Source organism: Bufo gargarizans, chromosome 4, assembly GCF_014858855.1.
Source record: "Bufo gargarizans isolate SCDJY-AF-19 chromosome 4, ASM1485885v1, whole genome shotgun sequence".
Taxonomy (NCBI): Eukaryota; Metazoa; Chordata; class Amphibia; order Anura; family Bufonidae; genus Bufo; species Bufo gargarizans.
In genome coordinates this window covers 212,071,164-212,091,147 of record NC_058083.1, presented here as the reverse complement: position 1 = coordinate 212,091,147, position 19,984 = coordinate 212,071,164, and the positions used below count along the sequence as shown (strand labels likewise).

The window sequence follows — 19,984 nt, the reverse complement described above, 5'->3', positions numbered from 1 at the left end:
GCCATGTCTTTGTGTCCCACTGAACCATGTGATTGGTTTAAAACCGGTCAGGTTGGTGACAGACTCCCTTTAAATCATATCATTTGGAACATAAAAAGCACAAATTAAATGAATAAATGACAAGAAATGACAACCAATGTAAATATTATTGACTTCTTACATTGTCCAGACTATTCTATGCAATTTTTTTTCTTTCCATGTACAGTGCCAGACAATTTTTATTGCATCCTCGACCACTATACAATGCAAGGTTACCGTGTCATTGGCATTGCTTATAAGGATTTCAAATTAAAAGAAGATATTAATGTGGACAGCTTAAAAAGGTAAGTGGATTGAAGTGACTCTTATGTATGCAGTCTTTATTAGTGTTGAGCGAGCATGCTTGGGCAAACACCAGTTCGTCTCGAGCATCGCTATGCTCTGCCAAACACCGCGTGTGCTCGAGTCAGTGTATTGTAATCTAATTTAGCCTCTATTTCTATGCAGAAGATCGATGCACAGTGAGGGAATCCCTCAGTGTGAGTCCGAGGCTTAGGAGTCCCTGCTCTGACTCCATATATAGCTATGTCCATATATGGAGTCAGTGCTTTGGCACACTCCAGTGTATTTAAATCTAATATAGCCTGTATTTCAGAAAGTTTTTGTCGGGATTCAAACTCATGACCTTTTGCATTAGAGGCAAGGCACTTAACCACTCAGCTATAATATCTAGTTACGTTGCCGTTTCTTTATGTGTGACTGCTGTGTCCAGTTGCCGCATTGGTTCTCACTTCGCCTGCATGGTGCGGTCAGTTGTTGCTATGGTTACGATGCTATTTTTCTTACTGGTGATTGTGGCCTATTGATGCTGGCTCCTCCCTGTCAGCTTGGCGTATCCAAGCACTCCTTCCTGCTTGGTCTCATGATATCTGCTCTGGTTATGTGATTGATCATGTGGCCGGGATGACATCTCCCGATCCCTGTAGTTTGGCGTGTGGTTGCTAGGCTCCTGGACATGCGCAGTCATGCTCATGGGACACGATCTTGGTGCTGCACATTTGTCCCCGCTGTGTAAGTTCTTTTTATGTAAATTTACAACAGCTGTTGCTGGTATTTAACACATGCACATGTGATTGATTGGGTACAATTAACATACTATATGTTGTATGAATGAATCATGTTTGTTAATAATTTGCACATTTGCACATACCATTGATGCTGTATTTGTGCTTCACATGTGATTGTATTCTCGTCTTTGAATGGTTTGTATACACTATTATATTAAATGATTGTTTAATTGTCGCTTAACTTGCTGCTATGCATTTTTGGTATATATACCCCTGTGAGACACCATTTTATATGCTTGATAAAGACTGCATTGGGCGGTTGAAACGTTGCAGAGGGGTCAATAAAGGGTCCACCTTTTTCACGTTATCTATTGGAGTCCTGCCTCATCTTTTGATACATATTATCTTCATTAACTGCTGAGCCTGCTGTTCGGAGGATCTTGCACCCGTGGTCTATTGGACTAGTGCTGCTGTTATGTATATTTTGTTTTTATTTTTTAAGTGACTGGCTATGTAGCTATATAGTGTAGTGTCTATAAAGGTTCTCAGGCTGCACATGCTCAGTTTCATCTTTCAACTGGGAGTGCATGGACACTTTCAATAGGGAGAGCATGGACACGCCCCCTGAGCTGCGATAGGGAGAGCATGACACTCCCCTTTAGCTACAGCAGAAAAGACACTCCCCTTGAGCTGCCAGCTTGATATAAATCTAGCAGAGCAATGAATGGGGAGATCTCTGGATCCATGTGAGGTATAGGGCTGATTCTGGCTTTGCTAGAAAGATACCGTCATGTACTATATGATGTCCAATTTTCATTTTTTTACATTAGTCATGGGATAACCTTTTTAAGTCATTTTCCATGCCAAAAACTGGCATGGAAAATGATAAATGAGATGGGCTTGGTGGCTTGCCCACACTCCGCCTCCTTTTCTAGGCACTGAGGAAAAATGGCATGAGCGGCAAAAAGTTGTAGATTGCAAGAATATCTACAAAATGAATATGCCAAAAATGGCTTATACAGTAATTTATAATAAATGTCTCCCTTTATGTTGAGTTCATGTCATGTTTATATCAGGCCAGGACATTACTTTCTAAAAGAACACATGAAAAATGCAATGCATTTTGTATTTACACCCCAGCTAGCTGTACCAGTGGAGATATCCATACTCACCTGTACCTCACAGTTGAGTTATGGCTCCCTGGCTCCCAAGTTCTTTTCACTGGTTTTCTGGTCCTATCATCCAATTTCCGCAAAAAATCATGTGCACCGCTGCAGCCAATGACTGGTCTCAGTGATGGTTTCCCCAAGTGACTTAAACCCAGCAGTAATTGGACGCTGTACCCGAACCCTTCAGTAAAAGTTTGGGTTCGAGTTCGATGTTCGGCGATTTAATGGCACTTATTGAAAGGCTGCAGAGCAGCCAATGAACAAGCGTTTAACTCTTGTGCCCTTAGAAGCCATCACAGCCATGCCTACTAATGGCATGGCTGTAATTAGCCAGTGCAGCATGTGACCCAGCCTCTATATAAGCTGGAGTCATGTAGCGCTGCGCGTCACTCTGATCTTACTGGTGTAGGGATAGGATGCTGCTGCTATGAGGGAGAGAATAGGAAAGAATCAGATCTACAGCGACCTCGCTTTGTGGGTGCAGTGCACCATTTTTTTACCCTGCCCTGAGCCCAGTGACACAGAAAAATAACTTTTATCCGTCTGTTAGTTAGGTGGGCGTCGGCGGCCATTTTGTGCAAGTTCAGTGTACCAGCACAGCATATGTGCATTTGTGACAGTCAAATACAAGCTTTAAATACTGCAGTTATATTCAGGGTTTAAAAAAATACCCATTTTTTGCAAGATAATACATTTTGGGTCCTTTGCTGTATTTGTGACAAATACAAGCTGTAAATACTGCAGTTATATTCTGGGTTTAAAAAAAGATAAATTTTTTGCAAGATAATACATTTTTGGGTAATTTGCTGAATTTGTAACAGTCAAATACAAGCTGTAAATACTGTAGTTATATTCTGGGTTTGAAATGTTTTTTTAATTTTTTTTTGCAAGACCCTAAATTTGGGGCCTTTACTGCATTTGTGACTGTCAAATGCAAGCTTTAAATACTGCAGTTATATTCAGGGTTTATAAAAAACACCCATTTTTTTGCAAGACCCTACATTTGGGGCCTTTTTGCTGCATTTCTGACTGTCCAATACAAGCGTTAGATACTGCTGTTATATTGTGGTATTAAAAAAACACACCCATTTTGGGCAATATAATACATTTACGGCCTTTGTTGCATTTGTGAAAGTCAAATACAAGCTTTAAATACTGCAGTTATATTCTCGGTTTAAAAAAACACCCATTTTGTGCAAGACCCTATATCTGGGGCCTTTGCTGCTTTTCTGACAGTCCAATACAAGCGTTAGATACTGCTGTTATATTCAGTTTTTTTTTTAAAACACCCATTGTGTGCAAGACACTACATTTGGGGCATTTCCTGCATTTGTGACAGTCAAATACAAGCTTTAAAAACTTCAATTATATTCTGTTTTAAAAAAAAACACCCATTATGTGCAAGACCCTACATCTGGGGCCTTTGCTGCATTTGTCACAGTCAAATGCAAGTGTTAGATATTGCTGTTATATTGTGGTATTAAAAAAAACACCCATTTTGGGCAATATAATACATTTACGGCCTTTGTTGCATTTGTGAAAGTCAAATACAAGCTTTAAATACTGCAGTTACCAGTATATTCTCGGTTTAAAAAAACACCCATTTTTTCCACTTTATGACACCGGCACTGACTTACTCTCAGTGAACTTAATTGTTGACTATTGGCGGTTACATTGTCACATGACATAAACCATCTGTTAGGAGAGTGTCAAATAAGGGATGTGGCTCCAGTCGTGGAGCTGCTGGTGGAGCTCCTGTTGCAGGGAGAGGACATGTTCAATCTGTGCCAGCTACACGCACAAGTGAAGCACGTTTCTCAGGTGCGAGTAGGCAACAGAACCTTGAGTGTTATTTGGTAGGGCCGAATGCGGCTCTACGAATGGTGAGGCCAGAACAAGTACAGGCGATAATAGATTGGGTGGCTGACAGTGCCTCCAGTTCCTTCACATTGTCTCCCACCCAGTCTCCTGCTGAAAGATCAGAGTTGGCACCTGCAGCCGATGTCCATCAGTCTTTCACCTCACCCCCTTGCAAATCATCCAAGCAGTCTGAGCCCCAAGTCATGCAGCAGTCTCTTATGCTTTTTGATGACTCTGCTAACAGGGTTTCCCAGTGCCATCCACATAGCCCTGCCCCAAAAGTGGAAGAGATTGAGTGCACCGATGCCCAACAACTTATATTTCAGGATGAGTACATGGGAGGACCACCGCAGCACAACTCGGATGATGACGAAACACAGGTGCCAACTGCTGGGGCTTTCTGCAGTGTGCAGACCAACAAGGAGGGCAGGGGTGAAGACTGGGTGGAAGATCATGTGGAGGATGATGAGGTCCTCTACCCCACATGGAATCAAGGTCATGCGAGTGACCTGTGTAGTTCGGAGGAAGAGATGGTGGTCGCACAGAGCCACCAGCACAGCAGAAGAGGGACCAGGGTGCAAAAGCGGAGAGGACGTCCTCTAGACAATACGCCTGCTACTGCCCACCGCACCAAGGGACCGAGCACACCAAAGCCAGCTCCAAGGAGTTCCCTGGCGTAGCAGTTCTTCAGACAATGTGCTGACAACAAGACACGAGTGGTTTGCACGCTGTGCAAGCAGAGCATGAAGCGAGGCATAAACATTCTAAACCTGAGCACAACCTCCATGACAGGCATCTAAGTGCAAAGCACGAGCTGCAGTGGAGTAGACACTTCAAAAACAAAGGAAGACCTCTGGCTCCTCCTGCTTCCTCTTCTGCTGCAGTCTCGGTCTCTTCATCCCCCTCTGGAGTGACAGGGGCACCTGCCAACCCGCAAACAGAGGATTTGCCAGCAACGTCACCACTAGTGTTGATCACTCATATTCAAATTTCAAATTTTTATCGCGAATATAAGTACTTTAAATATTAGCGAATATTTCGAATATAGTGATATATATTCTGAATTTTGAATATTCTATTTTTTTTTAATCAGTACACATGATCCCTCCCTGCTTCTAGCTTGTAGGCCAATGAGAAGGCTGCAGTATATTTGACTTTAGGAGTAGTGTTGTTTGCGAATTTTCATAATGCTAATTTTATAGCAAATTTTTCAACTTACAACTATTAGACAAAGAAGATTATAGCACTATATTAGCTAAACTGCTCTTTATTCGTTTTTTTTTGTTGAATATTCTCTATATTGCTATATATTCTTGTTTTAGAATATTACGAATATATAAAAGTTATAGCAATATTGCGAATATTCAAAAAAAAATAAAAAATATAGAGCAATTTAGCTAATATAGTGCTATAATCTTCTTTGTCTAATAGTTGTAAGTTAAAAAATTAGCATTATGAAAATTTGCATTACGAAAATTTGCATATTACACGATCATTACCTTGCCGATTTTTCGAGTAAAAAAAATCATAGAATATAACGAATATTCAAATTTGGGATTATTTGACAAATTTTCTACAAAATATTCGCTAAATATCGCAAATTCGAATATGACCCCTGCCGCTCATCACTAGTCACCACCTGGGTCACCAAGCATCTCCACAATGTCCCACGGAAGCGTTCAGCTCTCCATCTCCCAAACACTGGAGCGGAAGAGGAAGTTCCCCCCGACCCATCCGCAATCCCTGGCCCTGAATGCCAGCATTTCAAAATTCCTGGCCTTTGAAATGCTGTCATTCCGTCTGGTGAAGATGGAGAGTTTTAAAAGCCTAATGGCAGGTGTACACTGCTTAACTCCATCTGTGGCAAGGTCCACCTAACTACAGATATATGGACCAGAAAGCATGATCAGGGATTCTATATCTCCCTAACATCACACTGGGTAAATTCAGTGGCAGATGGGACTGAGGCAGGTAGCAGTTTGGCGCATGTTCTTGTATTGCAGGGCGCTTCTCTTTGCCTCCTGTTGTTTCCTCCTCCTACTCCGCTTCCTCATCCAGTGTTGGCTACCTCATCCTCCTCCACCACCGCTTCCATGTACACCGCCACATCCTTCGCCTCCTCAATCTCCTACTCCATATGGACCTCCTCCTCCTAGATCAAGACTATTATTTTTTATTTTTTACGTATTTTATGTTATTTTAAGTCATTTCCCTATCCACATTTGCTTGCAGAGCACTTGCCATGCTCTTAAACACACTTTGCTGCCATTTGCAGCCCTCTAGCCCTTACCATTACTTTTTTAGAGCCATTTAAGTGCTCAAAAGTTAGGGTCCCCATTGAATTTAATGGAGTTTGGGGTCAAGTTCGGGTCCCAAACTCAAACTTTTTTGTGAAGTTTGGTCGAACCCGAACATCCAGGTGTCCGCTCAACTCTAGTCGTGAAGCTGAATTTCCTTGGTAACAAATCAATTTCTCCTGAAATGCAGTAAAAAACAAAAAAAATACATACTCACCTAATCCATTTGCTCACAGAAAAGGCCATCTTGAATAAAGAATACATGCCAAATCTCGCACACTGACGTGAGACGTCATTGTGCTGGCCATGTGCAGTGATGCCATTGATGTCACCATGCCCAGCGAGCGAGATGATGTGGTGAATAACGTCAGCATGCAAGATTTGGTGTGTTTTCTTCGATCAAGATGGTCCCTCCATGAGAAAATGGATGAGGTATATATTTTTTTGTTTTTAACCCATGATTAACACCTGAAAGGCAACAGTGTGACTGTTAGATGCCACAATCAGCATTGAACGCAGCATCTGAGGGGTTCAGTGATGGGCGGGGGGGTGGGGGGGGCGTCCTTGACCGACTGCAACTCACATCAAAACCACTGGGTGGCTACACATATAAAAATGACATCTTGTAACACAATATTGCAAATTCATGTAATAGATAGTGCTTTTCACTGCAGTGCTGCTCACACTGAAGGATAGGCCATCACTTAGTAAAGCTCCGACAACCCCTTCAAGAACTTTTTTTTTTGTTTCCAGAGAAGAAGTGGAGAATGAACTTCAGTTTCTTGGTTTTCTGATCATGGAAAATAGACTCAAGTCTGAAACAAAACCAGTTCTTCATGAACTTAAATCTGCAAACATAAGAACAGTTATGTTAACAGGTAAGGGTGAGATAGGATAAATGTGTTATGAAAATGTTGTCATATATGATATATTGCATTATTGGTCTTTTGGAAAGTGTCCTAAGTAGAGATGAGCAAATTGAATTTAAACCAATGTGATTCATTACAAATTTCACTAAAATTCTGTTGCCAAATGAATATAAAGTTTTGGAGATTTACTTTGCACGAATCTTGTAAAACGATGACCCCGCCAATTTACTGTGAAAATTTCAGGGGGGAAAAGCCAGATAGGATAACGATGGAGGATCACATGACCCTGGTAGGGAAGGGGGCTTTCCCTGATTAGAGGCTGGCAATCTGTAAGCAGGAGGCAGGAGTTTGGCAGGTCCATAAAGGGAACCTGTCATGTGGATATTTGATTACAATCTAACTAATTATATACAATCATTAACTACTAAAAAGTACCTTAGATGTATTCACTTACTGGTGTGACAAATGGTTATCTCATAATATACACACAAAGATGCTGCATGCTAATGAGCTGATTCAAGTCCAGCGTGATGTCATTGAGTCCGGCGTATATTTAATTCAGAGCTATAGCCACTCCCCTGCCCACCTGCTGCTGATTACTATGGAAACAAGCTGTCATTCAGCAGCAGGTGGCTGGGGAGAGTCAGGAGCTCATGAATATTCAGGACTCATCATTATCAGCTGGAGCTTTTCAATACAAGATGTTGGCAGATTGACTGGGTCAATTAAAGAAAGTAACCCAGCATTTTGCTAAGCGAATCAGTCACTTATTTATGTTGCCCTTAGTTAGGACACCATAAAACTGGTGACAGGTTCCCTTTAAGTTTCTGGGCTAGCTCAGAAGCAAAGATGCCATTCTGAGCTCAGCATGCCTTGTGTTTCAGAGATAGTTGAAGGATATATTTATTTTGATAGATCGAATAAATAGATAGAAATCTCAGAGTTTTATCAGGGAAAGCAAAGGGTCCGAATTCTGTGTGTGCTTGATTTTACAATCACATGACTGTCTACTCCTGCAAGCTTCTGTGTGCTCCTGGGTCCGCGTGGCTCGCTGCAAAATATAGGACATGTCCTTTCTTTGGCTCCAATATGCGGACCGCGGACCTATTTAAGTCAATAAGTCAGCCATGCAATGAAGGGTGCACATTTTGCAGATCTGGAAAATGGACATGGTCATGTGAATTTACCCTTAGGCCTCTTGCATGCAAAAGTTGTGTGCCTGTGGCCGTATTGCGGCCCGCATGCGGCGGCGGCCACAATACACGGGCACCAGCCCATGTGCACTCCGCATCTATTACTTCAATGGGTCCGCAATCATGGAGATGAGGAACGGAAGCACGGATCGGAACCCCACGGAAGCACTACGGAACATGTTCTATTTTTTTGCAGTGCGGATGGATCAATCCTGGCCGCTGCACTGATGTTGCCCTGCATTGGGGACCGCAAATGATGGTCCCCAATGCACGGAACAGATGCACAACGTTCGTGTGCAAGAGGCCTTATACTGAATGCAGCTGTTGACAAGTGGAAAGCTTCAAGTAATGCACTGTAGATTTGAAATAACTAAAATGGTGCAGTGCCTGCAGAAACATCATTTTATTCAGCAGCCAGCTTTAAAAAAACAAAACAAAAAAACCTCAAGCTTCTGCAGTGTGTTATAGCCATATTCCCAGGCAATTCCAGCACCACAGTATGCATTTCAATGGCTACCCTGTTCAATTATACATTTGACACATCAGACACACAGGTTAATGTCTGCAATTGTGATAACACCAATCACTGACATTTAGCCCCTCAGATACTGTGGTCAAATGTGACCATGGCATCTGAAAAGTAAAAAACGCCTTTTCCTGGTTGAGATCGGGGAAGGCGTTTCATAGTAGTAATAGGCCAGAGCCTGTACAAGGTTTCTAGGTTCATTAGTGGTATATTCCAGTGTAGGCTTGCACGTAGCAGCACTGCATGGGAATATACTGATTCTTGTATTCTGTAATGGATAAAATCCCATTACTTAATACAATTGGCAATCTAATGACTGCATGTTGGGGTCCCCTCAGGGTCCTAAATATAAGCAAAAAACAAGTGTGGTCATTTATTAAGACTGGTGATTTGTATGCTGATCTTAATACCCCTGCTCTGGCGCAGGCCTCTACCTAACTTAGGTGCATGTTCCGGCGGCATTTGAATTTTTAAAAATGTTTTTTTTTTTTTTACACTTTTTAATGATTTCAGTAGGAAAGTTGAATAAGAAATCTTTAGATTGCTTCTCTAATAGAGCAGGTTCTTGTGGGCCTCATGAGTGCAGCGCTCCCCAGGAAAGCGACCTCACATTCACTGGTCACAAATGACCATGGCATGTGAGGAGTTAAATGCCTGCAATAGGCATTATCACCGATCGTAGACATTAGCCTCAAGTGTCTGCTATGTGACACCTGGCAGCTACAGTATGTTGAGAGCACTATTCTGTGGCGTGCTCCATCTTTAAAGAGCCAACATCTGCTGTTCATCTACATTAGATGTCGTGAAGGGATTAACGAGGTTGAGGGAAGGGATAATAAAAAAAATATCAAGATAAAAATAGGAATCAGAACTGAAACAAATTTCAAGAAATTTGCTCACCTCTATTCCTATAATGATGACATAGAAGAGTGCTAAGCCATCTCAATATAGAGATCATTTTTTTATTTGTTTCATCAGATAAAACTGTGACAGTAATGAGCTGATCACTATGGGTTCCTCCTCTAATACCCTCAGCAAAAAAACTGGTTTTGCACTTAATTGAAAAAAATTACAGTGGATGCATTTATTCCTCGCAAATAGATGTCTGTATTCATTACACATACACGGTGTATAAAACAGTTGCCCACATTAATTGACTCATTTTTTTTAAAGGTGACAACCTTCAAACGGCTTGTACGGTGGGACTGAACTCTGGTATGGTACCTGATGCTTCCAGGTTATTCATGCTGGAAGCCTGTGAACCCTATGGAGAAAGGCCAGCGTCGTTTACAAGCCAGTCAGTGGAAAGCCACAAGGACAAGTTACACACAGAAAATGTAAGTGTTGCATGAGGGTGTGTTGGGCAAACAGACAGGTTCTTCTACATTTTCTTTAAGTAGTAAAAAATTCCAACCTAAAAAAAGTACGAAGGTAGATCAATTTTCTAACCTACACAGTTTATTTAAATGGCTTGTCAGCAGTGAAAACAATACTTACCATTGTTTGGTACAAAAACATATTTTTCCTAAAACCACCTGCCTTAGCATTTTGCCTCCTGCACACGAACGTGTGCACCCCCCGGTCGGGCCGCAATGCACAAACACCCTCTGTGGGGCAGCCGCAGCGGATTGCGGACCCATTCACTTTAAAGGGTCCGCGATCCGGCCGTTCCGCAAAAAGATAGAACGTGGCCTATCTTTTTGCGGAACGGAAGTTCGGGACAAAACCCCGTGGCCGTATTCCGTCCCACAAACAGCGGGTCCACAATATGCGGACACCAGCTGTGTGCTTCCTGCATCACGGATGCGGACCCATTCACTTGAATGGGTCCACTATCCAGAGCTGTGGTGTGGAATGGAGGCACGGAACTAGAGTTGAGCGAACACCTGGATGTTCGGGTTCGAGAAGTTCGGCCGAACATCCCGGAAATGTTCGGGTTCGGGATCCGAACCCGATCCGAACTTCGTCCCGAACCCGAACCCCATTGAAGTCAATGGGGACCCGAACTTTTCGGCACTAAAACGGCTGTAAAACAGCCCAGGAAAGGGCTAGAGGGCTGCAAAAGGCAGCAACATGTAGGTAAATCCCCTGCAAACAAATGTGGATAGGGAAATTAATTAAAATAAAAATTAAATAAATAAAAATTAACCAAAATCAATTGGAGAGAGGTTCCATAGCAGAGAATCTGGCTTCCCATCACCCACCACTGGAACAGTCCATTCTCAGATATTTAGGCCCCGGCACCCAGGCAGAGGAGAGAGGTCCCGTAACAGAGAATCTGTCTTCATGTCAGCAGAGAATTAGTCTGCATGTCATAGCAGAGAATGAGGCTTCACGTCAGCCACCACTGCAACAGTCCATTGGCATATATTTAGGCCTAGCACACAGGCAGAGGAGAGAGGTCCCGTAACAGAGAATCTGGCTTCATGTCAGCAGAGAATCAGTCTGCATGTCATAGCAGAGAATGAGGCTTCACGTCAGCCACCACTGCAACAGTCCATTGGCATATATTTAGGCCCAGCACACACACAGGCAGAGGAGAGAGGTCCCGTAACAGAGAATCTGTCTTCATGTCAGCAGAGAATTAGTCTGCATGTCATAGCAGAGAATGAGGCTTCACGTCACCCACCACTGCAACAGTCCATTGGCATATATTTAGGCCTAGCACACAGGCAGAGCAGAGAGGTCCCGTAACAGACAATCTGGCTTCATGACAGCAGAGAATCAGTCTGCATGTCATAGCAGAGAATGAGGCTTCACGTCACCCACCACTGCAACAGTCCATTGGCATATATTTAGGCCTAGCACACAGGCAGAGCAGAGAGGTCCCGTAACAGACAATCTGGCTTCATGTCAGCAGAGAATCAGTCTGCATGTCATAGCAGAGAATGAGGCTTCACGTCACCCACCACTGCAACAGTCCATTGGCATATATTTAGGCCTAGCACACAGGCAGAGCAGAGAGGTCCCGTAACAGACGATCTGGCTTCATGTCAGCAGAGAATCAGTCTGCATGTCATAGCAGAGAATCAGGCTTCACGTCAGCCACCACTGCAACAGTCCATTGTCATAAATTTAGGCCCAGCACCCAGGCAGAGGAGAGAGGTCCCGTAACAGACAATCTGGCTTCATGTCAGCAGAGAATTAGTCTGCATGTCATAGCAGAGAATCAGGCTTCATGTCAGCCACCACTGCAACAGTCCATTGGCATATATTTAGGCCTAGCACACAGGCAGAGGAGAGGTTCATTCAACTTTGGGTAGCATCGCAATATAATGGTAAAATGAAAATAAAAATAGGATTGAATGAGGAAGTGCCCTGGAGTCCAATAATATATGGTTATGGGGAGGTAGTTAATGTCTAATCTGGACAAGGGACGGACAGGTCCTGTGGGATCCATGCCTTGTTCATTTTTATGAACGTCAGCTTGTCCACATTGGCTGTAGACAGGCGGCTGCGTTTGTCTGTAATGACGCCCCCTGCCGTGCTGAATACACGTTCAGACAAAACGCTGGCTGCCGGGCAGGCCAGCACCTCCAAGGCATAAAAGGCTAGCTCTGGCCACGTGGACAATTTAGAGACCCAGAAGTTGAATGGGGCCGAACCATCAGTCAGTACGTGGAGGGGTGTGCACACGTACTGTTCCACCATGTTAGTGAAATGTTGCCTCCTGCTAACACGTTGCGTATCAGGTGGTGGTGCAGTTAGCTGTGGCGTGTTGACAAAAGTTTTCCACATCTCTGCCATGCTAACCCTGCCCTCAGAGGAGCTGGCCGTGACACAGCTGCCTTGGCGACCTCTTGCTCCTCCTCTGCCTTGGCCTTGGGCTTCCACTTGTTCCCCTGTGACATTTGGGAATGCTCTCAGTAGCGCGTCTACCAACGTGCGCTTGTACTCGCGCATCTTCCTATCACGCTCCAGTGCAGGAAGTAAGGTGGGCACATTGTCTTTGTAGCGTGGATCCAGCAGGGTGGCAACCCAGTAGTCCGCACAGGTTAAAATGTGGGCAACTCTGCTGTCGTTGCGCAGGCACTGCAGCATGTAGTCGCTCATGTGTGCCAGGCTGCCCAGGGGTAAGGACAAGCTGTCCTCTGTGGGAGGCGTATCGTCATCGTCCTGCCTTTCCCCCCAGCCACGCACCAGTGATGGACCCGAGCTGCGTTGGGTGCCACCCCGCTGTGACCATGCTTCATCCTCATCCTCCTCCACCTCCTCCTCATCCTCGTCCTCCTCGTCCTCCAGTAGTGGGCCCTGGCTGGCCACATTTGTACCTGGCCTCTGCTGTTGCAAAAAACCTCCCTCTGAGTCACTTCGAAGAGACTGGCCTGAAAGTGCTAAAAATGACCCCTCTTCCTCATCCTCCTCCTCCTCCTCCTGGGCCACCTCCTGTTCCATCATCGCCCTAAGTGTTTTCTCAAGGAGACATAGAAGTGGTATTGTAACGCTGATAACGGTGTCATCGCCACTGGCCATGTTGGTGGAGTACTCGAAACAGCGCAACAGGGCACACAGGTCTCGCATGGAGGCCCAGTCATTGGTGGTGAAGTGGTGCTGTTCTGTAGTGCGACTGACCCGTGCGTGCTGCAGCTGAAACTCCACTATGGCCTGCTGCTGCTCGCACAGTCTGTCCAGCATGTGCAAGGTGGAGTTCCACCTGGTGGGCACGTCGCATATGAGGCGGTGAGCGGGAAGGCCGAAGTTACGCTGTAGCGCAGACAGGCGAGCAGCGGCAGGATGTGAACGCCGGAAGCGCGAACAGACGGCCCGCACTTTATGCAGCAGCTCTGACATGTCGGGGTAGTTGTGAATGAACTTCTGCACCACCAAATTCAGCACATGCGCCAAGCAAGGGATGTGCGTCAAATTGGCTAGTCCCAGAGCTGCAACGAGATTTCGCCCATTATCACACACCACCAGGCCGGGCTTGAGGCTCACCGGCAGCAACCACTCGTCGGTCTGTTGTTCAATACCCCGCCACAACTCCTGTGCGGTGTGGGGCCTGTCCCCCAAACATATGAGTTTCAGAATGGCCTGCTGACGTTTACCCCGGGCTGTGCTGAAGTTGGTGGTGAAGGTGTGTGGCTGACTGGATGAGCAGGTGGAAGAAGAGGAGGAGGAAGCCGAGAAGGAGGAGGTGGCAACAGGAGGCAAAGAATGTTGCCCTGCGATCCTTGGCGGCGGCAGGACGTGCGCCAAACAGCTCTCCGCCTGGGGCCCAGCTGCCACTACATTTACCCAGTGTGCAGTTAGGGAGATATAGCGTCCCTGGCCGTGCTTACTGGTCCACGTATCTGTGGTTAGGTGGACCTTGCTACAGATGGCGTTGCGCAGTGCACACTTGATTTTATCGGATACTTGGTTGTGCAGGGAAGGCACGGCTCTCTTGGAGAAGTAGTGCCGGCTGGGAACAACATACTGTGGGACAGCAAGCGACATGAGCTGTTTGAAGCTGTCTGTGTCCACCAGCCTAAATGACAGCATTTCATAGGCCAGTAGTTTAGAAATGCTGGCATTCAGGGCCAGGGATCGAGGGTGGCTAGGTGGGAATTTACGCTTTCTATCAAATGTTTGTGAGATGGAGAGCTGAACGCTGGCGTGTGACATGGTTGAGACGCTTGGTGACGGAGGTGGTGGTGGTGGTGTTGGTGGTACATCCCCTGTTTGCTGGGCGGCAGGTGCCAACGTTCCTCCAGAGGCGGAGGAAGAGGCCGAGGCGGCAGCAGCAGAATAGGCCGAGGCGGCAGCAGCAGAAGAGGTAGCAGGGGGAGCCTGAGTGACTTCCTTGGTTTTAAGGTGTTTACTCCACTGCAGTTCATGCTTTGCATGCAGGTGCCTGGTCATGCAGGTTGTGCTCAGGTTCAGAACGTTAATGCCTCGCTTCAGGCTCTGATGGCACAGCGTGCAAACCACTCGGGTCTTGTCGTCAGCACATTGTTTGAAGAAGTGCCATGCCAGGGAACTCCTTGAAGCTGCCTTTGGGGTGCTCGGTCCCAGATGGCGGCGGTCAGTAGCAGGCGGAGTCTCTTGGCGGCGGGTGTTCTGCTTTTGCCCACTGCTCCCTCTTTTGCTACGCTGTTGGCTCGGTCTCACCACTGCCTCTTCCTCCGAACTGTGAAAGTCAGTGGCACGACCTTCATTCCATGTGGGGTCTAGGACCTCATCGTCCCCTGCATCGTCTTCCACCCAGTCTTGATCCCTGACCTCCTGTTCAGTCTGCACACTGCAGAAAGACGCAGCAGTTGGCACCTGTGTTTCGTCATCATCAGAGACATGCTGAGGTGGTATTCCCATGTCCTCATCATCAGGAAACATAAGTGGTTGTGCGTCAGTGCATTCTATGTCTTTCACCGCTGGGGAAGGGCTAGGTGGATGCCCTTGGGAAACCCTGCCAGCGGAGTCTTCAAACAGCATAAGAGACTGCTGCATAACTTGAGGCTGAGACAGTTTCCCTGGTATGCATGGGGGTGATGTGACAGACTGATGGGGTTGGTTTTCAGGCGCCATCTGTGCGCTTTCTGCAGAAGACTGGGTGGGAGATAATGTGAACGTGCTGGATCCACTGTCGGCCACCCAATTGACTAATGCCTGTACCTGCTCAGGCCTTACCATCCTTAGAACGGCATTGGGCCCCACCATATATCGCTGTAAATTCTGGCGGCTACTGGGACCTGAGGTAGTTGGTACACTAGGACGTGTGGATGTGGCAGAACGGCCACGTCCTCTCCCAGCACCAGAGGGTCCACTAACACCACCACGACCATGTCCACGTCCGCGTCCCTTACTAGATGTTTTTCTCATTGTTATGGTTCACCACAACAACAAATATATTATTTGGCCCAATGTATTGTATTCAAATTCAGCGGGATATAAATTTGAGGCCTAGTATTTAGGCGCTGGGTGACCGGTATGGATTTAGTGACAGAATTAGACTTGGAAATGCACAGAAGCGTGTGTGTGAAGTTATTCTGAATGACCCAATGTGCACCTTGAATATTATATACCCTTTTTGGGATAGATTTCAAATAGCTCTGATATAGCAGGAACCACTAAATTATGAAATTGCTAAATTGGGAATTGTACTTCAACCCAGAACAAAAAATGTGCTTTGACGGGCACTAAATAACTTTCCCAGCTACAACAGGACAGCGGTAACGAGAGATTTAGAGGGATTTAAATTTGAGGCCTAGTATTTAGGCGCTGGGTCACCGGTATGGATTTAGTGACAGAATTAGACTTGGAAATGCACAGAAGCGTGTGTGTGAAGTTATTCTGAATGACCCTATGTGCACCTTCAATATTATATACCCTTTTAGGGATAGATTTCAAATAGCTCTGATATAGCAGAAACCACTAAATTATGAAATTGCTAAATTGGGAATTGTACTTCAACCCAGAACAAAAAATGTGCTTTGACGGACACTAAATATCTTGCCCAGCAACAACAGTACAGCGGTGGGTAACGAGAGATTTAGAGGGATTTAAATTTGAGGCCTAGTATTTAGGCGCTGGGTGACCGGTATGGATTTAGTGACAGAATTAGACTTGGAAATGCACAGAAGCGTGTGTGTGAAGTTATTCTGAATGACCCAATGTGCACCTTGAATATTATATACCCTTTTTGGGATAGATTTCAAATAGCTCTGATATAGCAGGAACCACTAAATTATGAAATTGCTAAATTGGGAATTGTACTTCAACCCAGAACAAAAAATGTGCTTTGACGGGCACTAAATAACTTTCCCAGCTACAACAGGACAGCGGTAACGAGAGATTTAGAGGGATTTAAATTTGAGGCCTAGTATTTAGGCGCTGGGTCACCGGTATGGATTTAGTGACAGAATTAGACTTGGAAATGCACAGAAGCGTGTGTGTGAAGTTATTCTGAATGACCCTATGTGCACCTTCAATATTATATACCCTTTTAGGGATAGATTTCAAATAGCTCTGATATAGCAGAAACCACTAAATTATGAAATTGCTAAATTGGGAATTGTACTTCAACCCAGAACAAAAAATGTGCTTTGACGGACACTAAATATCTTGCCCAGCAACAACAGTACAGCGGTAACGAGAGATTTAGAGGGATTTAAATTTGAGGCCTAGTATTTAGGCGCTGGGTGACAGGTATGGGTTTAGTGACAGAATTAGACTTGGAAATGCACAGAAGCGTGTGTGTGAAGTTATTCTGAATGACCCAATGTGCACCTTCAATATTATATACCCTTTTAGGGATAGATTTCAAATAGCTCTGATATAGCAGAAACCACTAAATTATGAAATTGCTAAATTGGGAATTGTACTTCAACCCAGAACAAAAAATGTGCTTTGACGGACACTAAATATCTTGCCCAGCAACAACAGTACAGCGGTAACGAGAGATTTAGAGGGATTTAAATTTGAGGCCTAGTATTTAGGCGCTGGGTGACAGGTATGGGTTTAGTGACAGAATTAGACTTGGAAATGCACAGAAGCGTGTGTGTGAAGTTATTCTGAATGACCCAATGTGCACCTTCAATATTATATACCCTTTTAGGGATAGATTTCAAATAGCTCTGATATAGCAGAAACCACTAAATTATGAAATTGCTAAATTGGGAATTGTACTTCAACCCAGAACAAAAAATGTGCTTTGACGGACACTAAATATCTTGCCCAGCAACAACAGTACAGCGGTAACGAGAGATTTAGAGGGATTTAAATTTGAGGCCTAGTATTTAGGCGCTGGGTGACAGGTATGGGTTTAGTGACAGAATTAGACTTGGAAATACACAGTAGCGGGTGTGTGTGAAGTTATTCTGAATGACCCAATGTGCACCTTCAATATTATATACCCTTTTTGGGATAGATTTCAAATAGCTCTGATATAGCAGGAACCACTAAATTATGAAATTGCTAAATTGGGAATTGTACTTCAACCCAGAACAAAAAATGTGCTTTGACGGACACTAAATATCTTGCCCAGCAACAACAGTACAGCGGTAACGAGAGATTTAGCGGGATATAAATTTGAGGCCTAGTATTTAGGCGCTGGGTCACCGGTATGGATTTAGTGACAGAATTAGACTTGGAAATGCACAGAAGCGTGTGTGTGTGAAGTTATTCTGAATGACCCTATGTGCACCTTCAATATTATATACCCTTTTAGGGATAGATTTCAAATAGCTCTGATATAGCAGAAACCACTAAATTATGAAATTGCTAAATTGGGAATTGTACTTCAACCCAGAACAAAAAATGTGCTTTGACGGACACTAAATATCTTGCCCAGCAACAACAGTACAGCGGTAACGAGAGATTTAGAGGGATTTAAATTTGAGGCCTAGTATTTAGGCGCTGGGTGACAGGTATGGGTTTAGTGACAGAATTAGACTTGGAAATGCACAGAAGCGTGTGTGTGAAGTTATTCTGAATGACCCAATGTGCACCTTCAATATTATATACCCTTTTAGGGATAGATTTCAAATAGCTCTGATATAGCAGAAACCACTAAATTATGAAATTGCTAAATTGGGAATTGTACTTCAACCCAGAACAAAAAATGTGCTTTGACGGACACTAAATATCTTGCCCAGCAACAACAGTACAGCGGTAACGAGAGATTTAGAGGGATTTAAATTTGAGGCCTAGTATTTAGGCGCTGGGTGACAGGTATGGGTTTAGTGACAGAATTAGACTTGGAAATGCACAGAAGCGTGTGTGTGAAGTTATTCTGAATGACCCAATGTGCACCTTCAATATTATATACCCTTTTAGGGATAGATTTCAAATAGCTCTGATATAGCAGAAACCACTAAATTATGAAATTGCTAAATTGGGAATTGTACTTCAACCCAGAACAAAAAATGTGCTTTGACGGACACTAAATATCTTGCCCAGCAACAACAGTACAGCGGTAACGAGAGATTTAGAGGGATTTAAATTTGAGGCCTAGTATTTAGGCGCTGGGTGACAGGTATGGGTTTAGTGACAGAATTAGACTTGGAAATACACAGTAGCGGGTGTGTGTGAAGTTATTCTGAATGACCCAATGTGCACCTTCAATATTATATACCCTTTTTGGGATAGATTTCAAATAGCTCTGATATAGCAGGAACCACTAAATTATGAAATTGCTAAATTGGGAATTGTACTTCAACCCAGAACAAAAAATGTGCTTTGACGGACACTAAATATCTTGCCCAGCAACAACAGTACAGCGGTAACGAGAGATTTAGCGGGATATAAATTTGAGGCCTAGTATTTAGGCGCTGGGTCACCGGTATGGATTTAGTGACAGAATTAGACTTGGAAATGCACAGAAGCGTGTGTGTGAAGTTATTCTGAATGACCCTATGTGCACCTTCAATATTATATACCCTTTTAGGGATAGATTTCAAATAGCTCTGATATAGCAGAAACCACTAAATTATGAAATTGCTAAATTGGGAATTGTACTTCAACCCAGAACAAAAAATGTGCTTTGACGGACACTAAATATCTTGCCCAGCAACAACAGTACAGCGGTGGGTAACGAGAGATTTAGAGGGATTTAAATTTGAGGCCTAGTATTTAGGCGCTGGGTCACCGGTATGGATTTAGTGACAGAATTAGACTTGGAAATGCACAGAAGCGTGTGTGTGAAGTTATTCTGAATGACCCTATGTGCACCTTCAATATTATATACCCTTTTAGGGATAGATTTCAAATAGCTCTGATATAGCAGAAACCACTAAATTATGAAATTGCTAAATTGGGAATTGTACTTCAACCCAGAACAAAAAATGTGCTTTGACGGACACTAAATATCTTGCCCAGCAACAACAGTACAGCGGTAACGAGAGATTTAGAGGGATTTAAATTTGAGGCCTAGTATTTAGGCGCTGGGTGACAGGTATGGGTTTAGTGACAGAATTAGACTTGGAAATGCACAGAAGCGTGTGTGTGAAGTTATTCTGAATGACCCAATGTGCACCTTCAATATTATATACCCTTTTAGGGATAGATTTCAAATAGCTCTGATATAGCAGAAACCACTAAATTATGAA

The 19,984-nt window shown here is 44.2% G+C and overlaps 1 protein-coding gene across 2 annotated transcripts in view; it reads left to right on the top strand.

The window, feature by feature from the left end:
* Nucleotides 1-19,984, top strand: part of LOC122935810 (probable cation-transporting ATPase 13A5) — a 285,360-nt gene that overhangs the window by 133,528 nt on the left and 131,848 nt on the right. For both annotated transcript variants that reach the window (XM_044291709.1, XM_044291708.1), the window contains exons 17-19: nucleotides 206-323; nucleotides 7,126-7,250; nucleotides 10,134-10,297. In XM_044291709.1, coding sequence (XP_044147644.1) covers nucleotides 206-323; nucleotides 7,126-7,250; nucleotides 10,134-10,297 — 407 coding nt within the window. The remainder of the gene's footprint in view (nucleotides 1-205; nucleotides 324-7,125; nucleotides 7,251-10,133; nucleotides 10,298-19,984) is intronic.